Source organism: Eptatretus burgeri, chromosome 5 (assembly GCF_056783735.1).
Source record: "Eptatretus burgeri isolate ZD-2024b chromosome 5, Ebu_testis_v1, whole genome shotgun sequence".
In the NCBI taxonomy this organism is placed as follows: Eukaryota; Metazoa; Chordata; class Myxini; order Myxiniformes; family Myxinidae; genus Eptatretus; species Eptatretus burgeri.
Window position 1 is genome coordinate 2,819,116 of NC_140965.1, and position 19,107 is coordinate 2,838,222.

The window sequence follows — 19,107 nt, forward strand, 5'->3', positions numbered from 1 at the left end:
TGATCCCTAACTTTAGACTCCTCAATTTCCTCCTCACAAATATGACAGATATTGTTCTTTCTTAATTCTAATTTTTCTGCTTCGGTTGATTTCATCGGTTCATTTGTTTCTTTCATTAATTTAGTTAGTCTTATACAATCCTTTTCTAATCGTTTTACAAACTCTTGTGAAGCTTTTTTTTCCACTAGAATGTTCAAGTTTATAATACTTTTCTCCAACAGATGATTTGATATAATAACAGAAACCACAAGGAATATGTTTTTGATATTAATTTGTAGATGATTCTTTTGGATTAGGAGAAGCAGTATTTATCTTTTTTAGGATACATTCAAAATCAGCGTATATCACAAATGGGTGCATGATAGATTTATTATAATCTTCAAAAGAAATCTTTTCACCAGGTTTAGGCATTGTAATTACAGCTGATTTATGATTACTACAATATTTTGAATGTTGTTCTAATCGTTCTTTTGTAGGAAATGAATTAAGACATCGCTTACAAGGATATATTTTGTTTGCTGTTCTGAATACCTGAGAAGAGATTAATCTTGACAAATTATTGATGTATGTATAATATGAATTCTTTCCAACAATAAAATATAAAAGATCAATGTGTGTTTCTTCATTTTTATAGTTGTTTGAAATTTGTAATATTTGAACTTTGTTTGTATCTGTTAATCCATATACATTAATACAAAGATTTTTCTTTTTCTCAAATTTAGGAATATCTATTAGTGACATTGGGAATTTAAAATCTTTAATGTCCAAGGTATTCTCATATTTCATATATTGTTTTACTCTTTCTGAATTACAATTTGGTGGATGCAAGTGAGCAAGAACAGACCAGAGAAAACATCTCTTATCATTGTTCTTTATATTATCAACTACCTTCTTTAGTTTTTTTTTTTTGGTAATTCAAGATAAGAAGAAGCTTTAAGAAGGTTTGATTTTAGAAAGTGTATATCTAAAAAGATGATTTTTAAAATATTAAATCCACTTCCTACCACTGTATTATCAACATCCTCCTCTTGTCTTGATTGTTCTTCATAAATCCCACTATTCTAAAAATCTTGAAATGATGTTATAAAATGAAGATGTGTTCTCATATAAGGAGTTTGTTCTTCATCTTGTCTTTTCATATTCACTTTCACTCCCATATAAAACTTTAAAGTTTTCATTTCTTTTAATGTCTTTTTAATGACTTTTTCAACATCAGGTTTCAGTATTTCAATTGATTCAGCTATTGATGATGGACCGGGTTCTCCAAATTGAAAAATCCTTATTTTTATATGCCCTTTAAATGCCCCATCAGTGTTTTCAATATAATAGTCTCCCTTCACTTTAAACTCATTTTTCTTGTGTTTTTGTGATTGAAGGTGATTCTTATAACTACTCTTCAAACCATCCTTTGAGCAGATATCACAATGTTTTCTTTCCAACTCAAGAGGAGATATTTGATGAAATAGATTAAATGTGTGTTTGTTGGTTCGAAGGTGTTTTTTATAATGTTTGTATTCGTGATTACAAACATCGCAGTACGTTGTATTCACCATATTTATATAATAAAACTTTGCTTAAACTAAAATTTTCTTGATGAAATTTTCGTTTAATTTATAGGTGCATCTGTGCTTGAAACCACTTTATCCTCCAACTTTTTTCACTTAATAAATACAATGTTTCAAGACACAAAAGAGAAGTTTCAATCAATCTCTTCATTTGTAAAAGATACTGAGAAATATGTCAAGGATGTAAAATTGAACAAAGATAAATATAACTATTGGATCAGGTCAGGTATGGGAGCATGTGCCAGAACAGCGCGTCGCTGCGTCCACTTTCCGCCGGTACTCCAGGGGCCTCCGTCTGGCCATCCCCCAGGCAGATGCCAGGCCCATCCCCATCTCCTTGAGATGATGGTCAACCTGCTGCAACCATGAGGCACGTGGTCGGCCCACTGGCCTCCTCCACTCATGAGACTCCCTCGCTGAGAGAATCTGGTGAGCAGGATCAGCGTCAGGAAAACGAGCCACATGTCCATACAGCCGCAGCTGACGCTCACGGACTATGCAGGTAACAAATCTCATCCGAGTCTCTCTCAGCAACCGCTCGTTGGACACAAAATCCGACCAGCGATAGCCAAGGATTCTCCGAAGAGACCTGGTACCAAAGGAATTAAGTCTCCGTCTCAGATCCTTGGTCAAAGTCCAAGTCTCGCACCCATAGAGCAAGACTGGAAGTACCAAGGACCTGAAGACTCGGACTTTCGTCCTCCCGCACAGGTACCGGCAGCGCCACACCCCATGATCCAGTGAATCCATGACTCCCCAGGCCCGACCCAGACGTCTATTGACCTCCGGCTCACAACCTGCGGAGACATGAATATCACTGCCAAGGTAAGTGAATCTATCCACGACCTCAACATCCTCACCACAAACAGACACAGACAGGACAGCAGCATCCAAGATGTCACCGAAAGCCTGGATCTTTGTTTTGACCCAAGAAATCCGTAATCCCAACGGCTCCGACTCCTCATTCAGCACCTCGAGGGCCCCCAAGAGGATGTCTAAAGTCTCCGCAAAGATGACTGCATCATCTGCAAAATCAAGGTCCGAGATCTTGACATTGCCAAACGATGCACCGCAACTTGATCTCTCCGACATCCTCCCAAAAATCCAGTCCATACAAGTGCTGAAAAGTGTGGGGGCAAGTACACATCCCTGACGAACTCCAGTAACAACTGGAAATAAGTCAGAGGCGGTACCACCACACTTCACAGCACTCTCAGTACCAGAGTAGAGTTCAGACATCAGATCGATCAGTTTCGGTGGCACCCCACGAAGACCAAGAATCCTCCAGAGGACATCCCGATTCACTGAATCGAACGCTTTACAGAGATCAACATAGGCTGCAAGCAGCCCCTGCCGAAACTCTCGTCTGCGTTCGGTGAGGACACGAAGTGCAAGGATACGGTCAATCGTTGACCTCTTTGGTGTAAAGCCTGACTGCTCTGGACGCTGGTGCTCAAGCAGATGGTGGCGAACCCTATCAAGAATTATCCGAGCAAAGACCTTGCCCGGCACTGAGAGCAGCGTCACCCCTCGGTAGTTGTTGCAGTCTTGGCGATCACCCTTCCCTTTCCAGAGAGGGACAACAAGGCCCCTCTTCCAGTCAGTTGGGATGTTGCCTGTGTTCCAGGCAGAGCACAAAACTGCATGCAACGACGCGAGTGCAGCATTTCCACCAGCCTTGAGAAGTTCGGCATGGATGCCACAGATCCCTGGAGCTTTGCCCCGTTTCAACTGGTTCACCGCAGCCCGTGTTTCCACAAGCGATGGTGGACCACAGTTGATTCGAGGGTCAGCAACAGGGATTGTAACACCCTTGACGTCCAACTCGACAGCTGGGGGATCAGCCTGGTACAACCGCTCAAAGTAACCGGCCCAGCGGGCCTTCACTTCAGACTCCTCTGTCAAGAGCCTACCACTCTCTGCTCGAACTGCAGTGCTCCGAGGGATGGGCTTGGATGAACGTAATGCGCGAATTCCCCTGTAAGCGGGACGAGAATCACCTGTCCATAGGTATTCCTCGCACATAGGCCTCCTTGTCCACCCTCAGTGCACGTACAGTTTTACGCCTCAGCTCCCTGAACAGCTCAGCTCTGCCATTCAGCCTGGCCCTGCGACTCTGGTCAATGGTATCCAGTGTCCCTTGAGAGACAAAATTCTTCTTTGCCCTGCGGTGAACTCCAAGGCATCCACCGGCAACATCAAGGACGGTGGTCTTGAAGGTGCTCCACAACTCTTCAGGACCCCCCAAAGCACCCAGACCCCCAAGTGTCCACTCAGCCTGTTCGCAAACTCCTCAGCTACTCTCTCATCCCTGAGCTTGGCAACATCCAGCCTAGGCTGGGATGGTACCATTCTCCAGGATTTAAGGTGCAGCTTTAGCGTTGCTACAACAAGCCTGTGGTCAGTATTGAGGAACTGAGCACTCCGGTAGACCCTGCAGTTCTGGATCATCCTCCAACGACCGTCAATGAGGACATGGTCAATCTCCTTTGCCACACCGCCAGCGTTGGAATACCAAGTCCAGCGATGAGCTTGCGGGCGCTGAAACCATGAACCAGCCACCCTAAGTCCATGACTTCTTGCAAAGTCAAGGAACTTAGTGCTATTCTGGTTCATAGTTCCTGACCCATGGGGACCAACACACACCTCATAACCATCCCTATCAGTTCCAGTCGATGCATTGAAATCCCCCAAGACTAGAAGTGTATCTCGTCTGGGGCACTGATCAACCACAGACTCGAGTGTGGCATAGAATGCATCCTTCACGGTGAGATCACTCGCCTCAGTCGGAGCATAAACAGAGACCAGGGAAATGACACCTAAGGAGTGACGAATCCTTAATCTCATAATACGCTCGTTGACCGGTGTTACCTCAATTATCATTGGGTTCAGCTTATTGGACACAGCTACAGCAACTCCTTGGGTATGGTAACCATCAGAGCGACCAGACCAATAGTAGGTGTAACCACCCACCATTATCTCGCCGCAATCCGGTCTCCGAACCTCAGAGAGAGCTGCAATCCCGATGTCCAAACGCTTGAGCTCAGATGATAACAGAGACAGGTGATCATCCTCTCTTAGGGATAGGACATTCCAGGCACCCACCCGAAGGGACCGCCTCAGGTTAACCCAAGGAGACCGCCGTCTGGTGGACGACACCTCAGCACCACTCCGACACACTCTCCCGCAATCTGACCCAGGGATGTTACCCCGTGGTTTCCCTCCTATCATCAAAGATTGGGGGTCCCGAAGGCTTTGCCCCAATCCCATCATCCGGTGAGCTGCCCTGCGAAGGGAAGCTGCACAGGACGTACTCCCACGGAGTGGGTTTTCAGATTTTTTTGCGTTTTTGCGTTTTGCGGAATGAAGCGTTTTACGGTGGCTGGAGTGCAAATCCTGCCACCAACCTCCTAATAAGAAGTAACCCAACTGCAGGAGGACGTCCGCAGACACAGTTGGGCACTAGATATGGATGGCCGTTGGCTCACAAGGAGCTCCTCCGCCCTTTGACAGGTTTTGTTTTTAATCCTGCTGGGTGTCCATATCCAAACACCCTCCTCACCAGAAAACCTGGTGGGGGAGACGGTTTAGTCGCCGACAACCCGACCATGGAACAGGTTAGTACAGGTTTACATGGTACCTGTAGCAGGTCACAGATCGAACCTGACCTGACAAAAACTATTGGATAATAGATAATAATTGTTTGGATAATAACACTAACTATTGGATAATAGATAATAATTGATAGACACATGCCAACCCATGTGTCTATCAATTATTCATGAACACCCTGGTATCCCCAAGGCTTGGGGAACAGGTATGTGAAGTTTCCCCTCGATCTGTCCAGCAATTCTGGAGAGGATTTTTAGAGGTTTTTGGGTAAATGTAATATGGCTTCCAAACCATGTCACCTATGATGTCGTAGGTGGGGAAAATTTTGGTCCTCACGGATAGGTGGTCATACCTGTAAAGTTTATCCTCGATCTGTTCAGCCATTTCAGAGGTTTTTGAATGTTTAAAAAATATATTTTAAATCGCTGCTGAACCACGTGACCAATAAAGTCATACATTTTTTCTCTTTACCAATTTATCCCAAGATGACCCTCAATATTTTTCATACTGATCGGATGTGGTGTTCTACGTTTGCAATTATGACGTCATAATGAAGACACCTCTGACATTCAAAAAAAATCACACTCATTCCCCCATGAGGAGTACTTGCCATGTGCCAAGTTACAAGTTTTTCCTTCGTGCCGTTTTGGAGATACAAAGGTCTAAGTTTTCTCCTTTTTAACAATTTGGCTGCTACACCATGTGAGCTATGACGTCCTAATTATCATTAAAACATTCTACATGAGTCGTCGCACCTATGGTAAAAAAATTCGTGTCAATCCGACAAGCGGTTACAGAGAAAAGGAAATAAAATGCAGACACGCACGTACAAAAGAACTTTGCGCCTCGCAAGCTCGGGCTCATCACCACACAAGGGAGCTCATCACCACACAAAGGGGGCTCATCACCACACAAGGGAGCGACATCACCACACGAGGGGGCTCATTACCACAAAAGGGAGTGACATCATCACACAAAGGGGGCTCATCACCACACAAGGGGGCGACATCACCACAAAAGGGGGTGACATCACCACACAAAGGGGGCTCATCACCACACAAGGGGGTGACATCACCACACAAGGAGGCGATATCACCACACAAGGGGGCTCATCACCACACAAGGGGGCTCATCACCACACAAGGGGGCGATATCACCACACAAGGGGGCGATATCACCACACAAGGGGGTGACATCATCACACAAGGTCAAGGGGGCGACATCACCACAGAAGGCGGCGACATCAGCACACAAGGGGGCGATATCACCACACAAGGGGGCTCATCACCACACAAGGGGGCGACATCACCACACAAGGGGGTGACATCATCACACAAGGTCAAGGGGGCGACATCACCACAGAAGGCGGCGACATCACCACACAAGGGGGTGACATCACCACACAAGGGGGCGACATCACCACACAAGGGGGCGACATCACCACACAAGGGGGAGTTACCGTTACAGGAGAAGAATAAGGACAAAGCAGGAGAAGAGGAGAGGAATAAGGAGAGGAAGGAGGAGAAGAGGAGAGGGATAAGAAGAAGGAGAGGAAGGATGAGAAGAGGAGAGGAAGGAGGAGAAGAGAAGGAGAGGAAGGAGAAGAGGAGGAGAGGAATAAGGAAAGGAGGGATGAGAAGAGGAGAGGAAGAAGTAGAAGAGGAAGGAGAAGAGAAGAAGAAGAAGAAGAAGAAGAAGAAAAGGAAGCAGAAGAAGAAGAAGAAGAAGAGGAAGAGGAAGAGGAAGCAGAAGAAGAAGAAGAAGAAGAAGAAGAAGAAGAGGAAGAAGAAGAAGAAGAAGAAGAAGAAGAAGAGGAAGAAGAAGAAGAAGAAGACATGAAGAAGAAGAAGAAGAAGAAGACATGAAGAAGAAGAAGAAGAAGAAGAAAAGAGGAAGAAGAAAAGAAGAAGAAGAAAAGAAGAAGAAGAAAAGAGGAAGAAGAAGAAGAAGAAGAAGAAGAAGAAGAAGAAGAAGAAGAAAAGAGGAAGAAGAAAAGAGGAAGAAGAAAAGAAGAAGAAGAAGAAGAAGAGGAAGAAGAAGAAGAAGAGGAGGAAGAAGAAGAAGAAGAAGAAAAGAGGAAGAAGAAAAGAGGAAGAAGAAAAGAAGAAGAAGAAGAATAAAAGAATAAAAGAAGAAAAGAAGAAGAAGAAAAGAAGAAAAGAAGAAAAGAAGAAGAAGAAGAAGAACAAGAAAAGAAGAAAAGAAGAAAAGAAGAAAAGAAGAAAAAGAAGAAGAAGAAGAAGAAGAAGAAGAAGAAGAAGAAGAAGAAGAAGAAGAAGAATGAGAAGGAGGAAGAAGAACGCTGTTTTGGAGTGAAGCCAGGGGTGTGTTCCATTAGCAACCAGCTCGTAGAGCGCTCGCCAAGTGGCTTAAGCACTTGGACAAAACGATTAACGAGGAACGGCTGGCTTGGGAAGCGATCTGTATCCCTTGAAGTCCGGATCTGATTTCTTACAAACAAGAAGTTTTAAATCACTTTTCTCTCTCTTTACGAGGAATAGAGATCAATGGTTTTGATAAACCCTCATACACCGCATAAGTATTTTTTTTTTAATCTTAATTTTACCATTTATTGATCACGATAAAGGCGTGGAAAGCAAAATGAAACAAAATCATAAAATAGTGGAACATGTACAAAAAAGATTAAAATTATTGAATGAAAAATGTATTTTTTTTTATCGTATTTAGCGGAAGTTTTGAAGTCGCCTTTTCTTCAAAGAACGAGGAGAACGTGAAGCATGGTCACGATATAATGCCTTTTATTCGGGATATCTTTTGAATGTATTTACATGAGCGCAGAGTAACGTTTCCCTCCTCATCGTCCATTACCGGCTGGGCGGTTTCCCTCATATTCGATGTCTGGATCCCTGTAAAACAACGCTTCTCTGAGACGTCTCAATCATTTAACTTTCTGTCGCTGAATAAACTTTAAATAATGAATCTGGTTTTAAAGTTATGTGGGTTGAACCTTTGCTTTGGCGGTGACATTTTTCAAAATTAAATTAATAATAATCACAAAAACAGTCGTGGCGGGCGGGTGGTCACTTCGTGGTCACGTCACTTGGTTCTGTGACGAGGAGAAGAGTACAGTCGAAAAAAAATTATTTCTATTTTGAATTGTTTGGAAAATATGATGGCGAATGGAAAATAACGTGCAGCGTGAAGAGGGTGTCGATGCGGTTGGTGTTGCTGTTGCCGTGAAAGCAATGGAGGAAAGGAAATTGGTGAGAGAATTGGGATCAAAGAGAAAGGGAGAAAGAGAAATAATGGGAACTCGGGGGGACATTATTGGGTCGGGGAGAGATGGTGGGGTCTGAGTGAAGAACAAGAAATCTGAGGGAAGGATTATGGGGTCTCGAGTGAAGGATGATGATGATGACGAGGTCTCGAGTGAAGGATGATGATGATGACGAGGTCTCGAGTGAAGGATGATTTGGGTCTCGAGTGAAGGATGATGATGATGATGACGTCTCGAGTGAAGGATGATTTGGGTCTCGAGTGAAGGATGATGATGATGACGTCTCGAGTGAAGGATGATGACGTCTCGAGTGAAGGATAATTGGGTCTCGAGTGAAGGATGATCATGATGACGAGGTCTCGAGTGAAGGATGATTGGGTCTCGAGTGAAGGATGATGATGATGACGAGGTCTCGAGTGAAGGATGATGACGTCTCGAGTGAAGGATAATTGGGTCTCCAGTGAAGGATGATTGGGTCTCGAGTGAAGGATGATGTCTCGAGTCAACGATGATCGGGTCTCGAGTGAAGAGGATAATGATGAGGTCTCGCGTGAAAGATGAGGTCTCGAGTGAAGGATGATGTCTCGAGTGAAGAGGATAATGATGATGAGGTCTCGTGTGAAAGATGATGAGGTCTCGAGTGAAGGATAATGATGATGAGGTCTCGCGTGAAGGATGATGAGGTCTCGAGTGAAGGATAATGATGATGAGGTCTCGTGTGAAAGATGATGAGGTCTCGAGTGAAGGATAATGATGATGAGGTCTCGCGTGAAGGATGATGAGGTCTCGAGTGAAGGATAATGATGATGAGGTCTCGAGCGAAGGATAATGATGATGAGGTCTCGAGTGAATGATGATGATGAGATCTCGAGTGAAGGATGATGGGGTCTCGCGTGAAGGATGATGAGGTCTCGAGTGAAGGATAATGATGATGAGGTCTCGTGTGAAAGATGATGAGGTCTCGAGTGAAGGATAATGATGATGAGGTCTCAAGTGAAGGATGATGAGTTCTCGAGTAAACGATGATTGGGTCTCGAGTAAACGATGATTGGGTATCGAGTGAAGAATAATGATGATGAGGTCTCGTGTGAAGGATGATGAGGTCTCGTGTGAAGGATGATGACGTCTCGAGTGAAGGATGATTGGGTCTTGAGTGAAGGATGATTGGGTCTCGAGTGAAGGATGATTGGATCTCGAGCAAACGATGATTGGGTCTAAAGTGAAGGATGACTGAGTGAAGGATGATCTCCAGTGAAAGATGCCATCATTGGGTCTTGAGTGAAGGATGATGGGATCTCGGTTTGAGGGAGAGATGAAAGGAAGATGTGATGAAGTCGGAGAGTAAGATAGAGAAGGGGGAGTGTAAATCGTAGACAGGATGAGGGGGTGATGTGTACCCATTGTCCTCCTGTTAGTTCAAACATGTGTATCTTTGTATTACTACAACATTGAATTTGGGTTTTGTATATACTATTTACTCTACAGTATATCGATTTGTTTATTTATATATGCAACCGAATTTTGCACGTTACCCAAAGGTATGCCAAGTATGGTTCTGTCAGTATAGCATATCTGGGGAAGGGGGTTCGGAGTGGGGATGAAGATTCCAATTATCTCTCTTTAAAAGTGTATCATATAGTGCTGCCTGGTGGTGTCTGGTGTTAAAATCATCTTCTTGTATTATGTATTATGTATATATATTGTTATGGTTCAGCGGTGGTGGGATTCGCACCCGACTCTTGACCCCAGTGTTAAGGATTCGGAGGAGTGATGAGGCTCGCACCCTACTCTCGACAGCCAAATGTTGAATATTCGGCGTCACTTAACAGCACTGCCGTCTCCGGGGTTATAATGCCAGCTGGTTCGGCACAGGCCTCGGGTCACGCTCCTCGAATCGCGATACCAATGTACACCTGGACCTTACCAGTTGGGGGAATAGACCCCGGTTACAGACTGGTTTTGCAGAGACCGAGCAAATTCTGCCAGTCTGTAACCATTTTGGTTTTATATACCAATCGAGCGAATTGTTTCTCAGCACGGCACAAACAAACTCAAAGCGGCAACTTCATACGAATCAGCCAGATTTATTGGGGACACATCGGGGAACACAACACAAGCAAGCTTGCACAACAATGTTATAATCAATCTGTAACCCGTTCTTAACTAGGGAGCTACGGATTACGGGTTTCGAAGGGGACCCCAGTGAGATAAACCTTAGACAACATGCAGACGAGACACGGACAGCATGCAGACAAGACACAGAGTACTTGGTGATGCTTCATTGACGAGAGAAAAAGTGTCAAAAGCACGAATGCAGCTCGTGACAAGCCGATGTCGACGGATTCAAGCACCTGGCTCGAGCACGCCGCGTGGAAAGATGGCGGCGGCGTCCTTTTTCTTCTCCCGGCACCACCCGCGCATGCAGCCTCTGCGCGTCCAGACCCCGCGAGGTCGACGGCCCAAGACGAAAGATCTATGGTATGCTCCAGCTGGCTTTTCACAAGGTCCAGCATACAAGTCTAAGCCTGGCCTGTTCACCAGGTTCGGCCAAATCGGGGTGTTGGGCTCCGCAGGCGGATCGATGGGACCACAAGGCGTGTCGGGCCGTGCCGTAAGTAGGGACAGTCAGAGGCTCCGTCACTGGACTCCGGGTGAACCTGTCTATCGCCGACTCCCACTCGTCGTTTATCATCCAGCCGATGGAAGACTCCCACTAGTAGTTTCTATACAGCAGAATCCTCACTCGACACTTAGGCTCAGTTACTCCCTCGGCAGATCGCCGACTCGACCTTCAGGTTCGATTACTCCCTCAGCAGATGGCAGACAGACCTTATGCAGTCCCTTCCCTGCCTTTCTTTCGGCTCGCTCCTCACGAAAGCCGATCGCAAAACAACACAGCCGTCCCCTGTACAGCTGATCGCACCACCTCTCGGCTCTCAGTTCCACCACTACCTTTCCGGCGCTCGCTCGCCTCCCAGCCGACTGCTCCTCCCAGAGCACTGGGCGGAGACTCGTCCGGAGATGGGAAGAAAGAAGAAGAAACTCTCGGTACACCACCACTGTATGAACAATGAACATGCCTCCTCCACCTCCCGACACACATGTAACATCCATTTACCGAACAACCTGGCAAAACATGCATTTAATGGGGGATCTGGGCTAATCCTATATTTAATAACACATTAAGGGCCATTTCCACAACAATATATATATATATATATATATATATATATATATATATATATATATATATATATATATATATATATGTAAACAGATGTTTGGTATTACAAAACTTTAATATGGATACAAACAAGCCCGACATAATAGTGACCAAAACTTTTCGTGCTGCACTCTTCAGGGTAAAAATCGCAGCAAGTGAAGGCGCGTGCTTTATGCGCTCGTCTCAATATGGTAGACACTGATTGGTTCAACCGGAATGACGTCACGGTTAATCTGAGCGCCCATTGGTCGGCTCATCATCTTCACCTCGAGCTCCCATTGACTAGAGAAGAGTTCGTCGATGATTGACGTTTGCAACCACATCCTGGAGAGAGGGGGGATGGGTTTCCCCGAAGGTCCATTCATCATTTGTTGCCGTACTTCCCTTGATCTTTCCATGCTCAAAGAGACACAAAGATCGTACAAATTCCTTTTGATTACATAATATTGGATCGGTGGTAAGGATGAAGGTTGCCTCCAACATATGTAAATCAAACGAGCTCCGACCTCGGCTCAATATGCTGAACATATCTGCATTGTCCTGGTCTGCACAGATAGGATTGGCAACCAGGTGCTGTGCAATGGCAGATGAAGCAGGTACAGTGGTCGGTGGTTGCTGGATATTTCTACATGCTCGCACTGGTTGTGTTCTAACCCTCACAATCTTCTTCTCACCAAGAGGACGTGTTTTGTTTGATCCAATCACCCAATCTTAGTGTTGTGCGGCCCACGTACCGAGCTTCATATCGGCACTTAAACTCATAAATAGCATTGCTGGTTTGTGAGGTGGGTAGCACATCCTTGTTGACTGACGTCAGCAAACGGCGAGAGGTAAAGATTACTCGGGGTTGCACAGCCAGAAACGTGTTGGACACAATATGTTTGATTTGTACTTCAAACCTTCGTGATGATTGCTCTTTCCTGGGCATCCTGATGTAAACTGGACATTTGTCCGGACCAATCTTCTGATCTTTTGTTGTGTTGAGAAACTTGTGCATGTATCTCTTAACGATATGCTCAGGATAACCATTCTCACCGAGTATATTCATGATTTTGTCAATTTCAGCAGGAAGATTACAAGGTGAACAAATCCTCCGTGCTCTGTTAACCAGGATATTGATCAAAGCAATTTTGTTTCTCATGGAGCTGCAGGAGTCCCACCGAGTATACTGCCCTGTGAAAGTCAGCTTCCGGTAGACGGATGTTGTGAAACCAAGGTTGGATCTATCAACCAACACGTCCAAAAACGGTAACGTGTTTGACGATTCAAGTTCCGTGGTGAACTTCAGCGCTGGATGGCGAGTGTTGAGCCATACCTGGAAATTGTCACATGCCATCCGAGACTCAAACAAAGCAAAAATTTCATCAATATACCGATAGTATACGACGGGAGAATCGACCCCTTGCCGACCAGTCAGTTTCTGCATTTTGTGATAGCCCACAAAGATATTTGCAAGAGCTGGGTCTAATGGAGAACCCATGGCCACACCGTCCGTTTGAACATACATCATGTTAAAATCTCTATGTCTCTTTCTCTGTGTCTCTTTCAGCATGGAAAGATTAATATAAGGAAAGTATGCTAACAAATGGTGAATGGACCTTAGGGGAAACCCATCCCCCCTCTCTCCAGGATGCGGTTGCAAACGTCAATCATCGACGAACTCTGCTCCAGCCAATGGGAGCTTGAGATGAAGATGATGAGCCGACCAATGGGCGTTCGCATTAACCGTGACGTCATTACGGTTGAACCAATCAGTGTTTACCTTATTGAGACCTGCTTATGAAGCACGGGCCTTCACTTCCTCCTTCACTTGCTGCGATTTTTACCCTGAAGAGTGCAGCACGAAAACCTTCAGTCACTATTATGTTGTGCTTGTTTGTATCCATATATATATATATATATATATATATATATATATATATATATATATATATTGTTGTGGTTGACCAAATTCGCAAACCACCATTCAGGTCCCTTAGGTGAGATATCTCGGTAAGTATATGTGTAGTTAGGCCCAAACCCGTTGTCTCGAGGGAATAAATGTCATTCATGAGGGCTGCGACTCTTCAGGATAGCCGTTTTTCTTTTACTATCTTTATTTTGGACCAACCGCCATTATTACCACCACCAACCACGTCTCAACAGCCATCACAACAACAACCACCAACCACAACTCCGCTTCACCACAACCGCCACGACCTTTACCGTCACAACTCGCCACCATCGCATCACCGTCATCTCGCGCCACTCGTGGGCACCGATGCTGGACTCGTGTAGAGCGCGCACCGAGCAGCGTGTTCAAAAGCATCGCGGACTTTCCGCAGAAAAACGGATCAAAAACGATTCACGCCCACTTTTTCTCGGGCCAATGGGGAGCGAGTTAAAGGTCGGAGGCAGAGGGTCAAAGATGAAGGAGCGAAGCCACGGGGCTTATAAAAACGACTGCGTTCGTCAGACGAGCAGTTCAGTTCGCAGGAGGAAGAGTTCAGTTCGCAGGAGGAAGAGTGCAGTTGGGAGTTCGCGGAGTCGGAGTGAAGAGGACGGAGCTGTGGAGAGGCGGCGGCGGCGAAGGCGGTTGAGGGGGTGCTCGCGTCGGATTCGAGGAACTGCGGAGGAAAAGGCCGGCGGCGCGACCGAGGTCGTGGTGGAGACGCTCGTCGCGGGACCCGCGATTTTGTGAAATCCTCTTTTCCCCGAGCATCAGCAACCCCCTCCTGTTTCCCCCCGCGCTGAGATAGTGCGACAAAAGGGGGCCCCCTTCCCACCCCCTACCGGACACTGTCCGCGAGGCCCGCGGAGTTGAGGCACCACCGCCGCTCCGCGTCTCATCATCAGACGGGTAGGCCCGACACGGTCTCAGCCCCAGGCCCGCCTACCCCCTCATCCTGGAGGGTGGTTCTCTTTTCTTTTGCTTTGGGAATATGTGTTGTCGGCGCCGTCTGTGAAGTAAAATTGTATAAGTGTTGCCGTGTGCTCGCGTAGTCGGTATTAGATCTGCATTGTTGCATTTGCTTTTTGTCTTCTTCTTTTCCATGTGCTTTTGGTGGAATTGTATATGTGTGCTTTCCGTTCATCGCGAAATAAATGTGCTTATTATTGAACTGTTTTCCCGCTTCGCTTCGTCATTTCTTTCATTGAATCCCCATCTTGCTTCACGTAAAGGGTTGGTCGAGGGCTAAGACGCCCGATAATTAATCGAACCGTCGGGGCCGACGAATAACACCGCTCGGTTATCCCGATAGTACGGAACGGGTCGCTTAAGTGGCCCGTGTCCGAAGTCGACCTGCGGCGAGGTGCGATCGCCCGGTCTACCCTCCGTGTGGGTACTTAGGTAGGTCGAATTTGGCGAGCAACCCTATCCCACGCGGGGGCCGATTGGCTCGATCGCGGTGAGACCGAAAGGTCCACCCGTGACTGGTTCCCGGCGTTAGTCCGAGAGGGTCACAACTGGATTGTCCGTCCGGTGGGCGACGTGCCGCGATTCGAGTTACGTGGCCGTTCGCACGCCGGCGGGCGCGAATCCGCGACACTCTCGGACTAACGCCGGGAACCAGTCACGGGTGGACCTTTCGGTCTCACCGCGATCGAGCCAATCGGCCCCCGCGTGGGATAGGGTTGCTCGCCAAATTCGACCTACCTAAGTACCCACACGGAGGGTAGACCGGGCGATCGCACCTTGCCGCAGGTCGACTTCGGACACGGGCCACTTAAGCGACCCGTTCCGTACTATCGGGATAACCGAGCTATGTTATTTGTCGGCCCCGACGGTTCGATTAATTATCGGGCGTCTTAGCCCTCGACCAACCCTTTACGTGAAGCAAGATGGGGATTCAATGAAAGAAATGACGAAGCGAAGCGGGAAAACAGTTCAATAATAAGCACATTTATTTCGCGATGAACGGAAAGCACACATATACAATTCCACCAAAAGCACATGGAAAAGAAGAAGACAAAAAGCAAATGCAACAATGCAGATCTAATACCGACTACGCGAGCACACGGCAACACTTATACAATTTTACTTCACAGACGGCGCCGACAACACATATTCCCAAAGCAAAAGAAAAGAGAACCACCCTCCAGGATGAGGGGGTAGGCGGGCCTGGGGCCGAGACCGTGTCGGGCCTACCCGTCTGATGATGAGACGCGGAGCGGCGGTGGTACCTCAACTCCGCGGGCCTCGCGGACAGTGTCTGGTAGGGGGTGGGAAGGGGGCCCCCTTTTGTCGCACTATCTCAGCGCGGGGGGAAACAGGAGGGGGTTGCTGATGCTCGGGGAAAGGAGGATTTCACAAAATCGCGGGTCCCGCGACGAGCGTCTCCACCACGACCTCGGTCGCGCCGCCGGCCTTTTCCTCCGCAGTTCCTCGAATCCGACGCGAGCACCCCCTCAACCGCCTTCGCCGCCGCCGCCTCTCCACAGCTCCGTCCTCTTCACTCCGACTCCGCGAACTCCCAACTGCACTCTTCCTCCTGCGAACTGAACTCTTCCTCCTGCGAACTGAACTGCTCGTCTGACGAACGCAGTCGTTTTTATAAGCCCCGTGGCTTCGCTCCTTCATCTTTGACCCTCTGCCTCCGACCTTTCACCTCGCTCCCCATTGGCCCGAGAAAAAGTGGGCGTGAATCGTTTTTGATCCGTTTTTCTGTGGAAAGTCCGCGATGCTTTTGAACACGCTGCTCGGTGCGCGCTCTACACGAGTCCAGCATCGGTGCCCACGAGTGGCGCGAGATGATGGTGATGCGATGGTGGCGAGTTGTGACGGTAAAGGTCGTGGCGGTTGTGGTGTAGCGGCGTTGTGGTTGGTGGTTGTTGTTGTGATGGCTGTTGAGACGTGGTTGGTGGTGGTAATAATGGCGGTTGGTCCAAAATAAAGATAGTAAAAGAAAAACGGCTATCCTGAAGAGTCGCAGCCCTCATGAATGACATTTATTCCCTCTAGACAACGGGTTTGGGCCTAACTACACATATACTTACCGAGATATCTCACCTAAGGGACCCAAATGGTGGTTTGCGAATTTGGTCAACGACAACAATATATATATATATATATATATATATATATATATATATATATATATATATATATATATATATATATATATATATATATATAGTTACGGGGCCGAGACGTCGACCAGGAGCATGACCGCTAGATGGAGCCGCGAGCCGGCTCGACCGATCGCCCGGAATGTAAAGGTCGTCGCCCTGGATAAGTCCGGAGCGGACTGGTCCTGACTGGACCGAAGTTCGCCAATGGATAGACCACGTGGGGTAGGGTCGATTGCCAACTTTTCAATTTACCTAAGTACCCACGTGGTCCGACTACCGGGGAAGTTCACCCTCGGCCGACTTTGTCCGAATCGAGTCGCGATCGCCGACTCGGATCCGGCGTAATCGAGCGGAATTACTAAAGTCGGGCCGGACCAAATTAACAAGTTACGAACACTAATCCTCAAACACGCGCCATGTCGAGCCAATACAAGAAACACAAAATGAGCTGATACATTCAACAATTGGGGTTTATTTATACAGTAATAATGGGGAACTCGGGAACACAAAAGAGCAGAACTATACCGAATACAATAAATGCAAGTATATACAACGAACAAAGCACTTAACAGTTTTCTACTTGTTAGACGGGCCCATGGACACACACACACACACACACACACACACACACACACACACACACACACACACACACACACACACACACACACAAGAAATGGTGGCTGATGCCTTTAATGCGGACTTCAGCTTGACGGGAAAGATGAGCTGAAGCCCAGGGTCTGCCTCGGACCTTTCCACCTCGTGTGGTCTTCAAGCTGTTCAGACCGGGCACCAGTGTGGGCGAGCTGGATCCAATCACCGCAATTCTTTCCGAGCTCCGGCGGATCCCCTCTCGCTCCAGACCACGTGCTGGTGAGACGAGGTGCCGATCCTTCCCGACCCGCTGCGTCACTTCCCCGAAGAACCACCGACCAAGATGAGGCCAAGGAGTCGCACCAAACCGGGAACCAAGCAGAGACCGCGAGGAGCTCCACGCACCAAGAAGAGCCAACCGAACCAAGATGAGGCCACGGATTAGGACAAAAGCCACCCGAAGATCCAACTACTCCAGCCGATCTGAACCAGCACCAGATCAACAACCATCAAGCCAAGCAGAGGGTCCCCTTTTTATCCCTCTCAGCCCCACCTCGCTACCGGCGTGACTCATTCGCCCTCATGCGCCGCCCCCCGCAACCGTGGGTGGGGGCTTTTTACGTTGCTTTCTGCCGGACCCGCCCCAACTGTCATTCCTGTTTACGCCGTTGAATCACGGGAAGGGAGGGTTCTTCTTCTTCTTCTTAGTTGTGGAGGAGGGTCGTTCTGATTGAACCCTAACTATTAAAATGAATCACAGCGCATTTACATAGATTTACCCATTAAACAATGGAAGGCGAGGTAGCTATAGAACACGTGCTTATCGAGATAACTGAGCTAAAGGACCTGAATGTTGAGTGCGATTTCCAAATTCGTAACAATATATATATATATATATATATATATATATATATATATATATATATATATATATATATATATATATATATTATCCCTGTGTTGTAAGAGGCGACCAGGGTTGCGTCAGGAAGGGCATCCGGTGTAAAACATGTGCCAAATCACTATGCGGATCATATGGATGATCCGCTGTGGCGACCCCGAACGGGAGCAGCCGAAAGAAGAAGAAGAAGATATATATATATATTCACTGATGATTCAAGTTTAACCCTTTGAACCGGAGCGGCCGGTATACCAGCCAATATTCAAACCTCCAGATATCCGAGTGGCCGGATGTTTCTCCAGGGAGCCCAGGGTGGCGAAGCTGAAAGTCCAGGAAGCTCAGAGTTCAAAGGGTTCAACAATTTGACAATATGCATTATGGTGATGTTGAAATCTGAGTGAGAATCATTTGAAATTTTCAAAATGTTCCATTGAACTCATTTTAAGTGGATGTTCAAAGCAAAGCATCCAACACTGAACTTCGAAGAGAAGCAAAAGTGATGATTATTTATTTATTTTCCTCACGTCATATATATATATATATATATATACAGCAAGGATAGTTAATGAAGATGATGTCATCTGACTTCCAAGCAGGTGTGAGATCACCTGGGGCATATGATCGAGTGAATGGAGCAGAATGTTTATGAAATTCAACCTGTTGTGTTTTGATTAAATCCGTGAGCGAAGTGATGGGTAAAAATGTAAAAATGCCTCGTAAGATTTAATTATCACTCTTTGCTCTTACACTGATGATTAGAAAGGGGAACGAACGAATGATTAAAAGTTTATCAACACGACACACACCTGGCTCATCGGGAACAAACTCCGCACAAAGGAGACGAGTGTAAACGTGATGAAGTAGTTGAACGATACGAGTATGAAAATCATTGTTTTGACTCCTTTGGTCCCCCAGGAGTTCT

The 19,107-nt window shown here is 46.6% G+C and overlaps 1 protein-coding gene across 1 annotated transcript in view; it reads left to right on the forward strand.

Moving 5' to 3' along the window:
* The first annotated feature begins 8,206 nt into the window (after positions 1 to 8,206).
* Positions 8,207 to 19,107, forward strand: part of LOC147025708 (uncharacterized) — a 110,157-nt gene continuing 99,256 nt past the window's right edge. Inside the window, exon 1 of the mRNA XM_085880342.1 lies at positions 8,207 to 8,401. Within this exon, the coding sequence (XP_085736468.1) occupies positions 8,318 to 8,401 (84 nt within the window). The 5' untranslated portion in view covers positions 8,207 to 8,317. The remainder of the gene's footprint in view (positions 8,402 to 19,107) is intronic.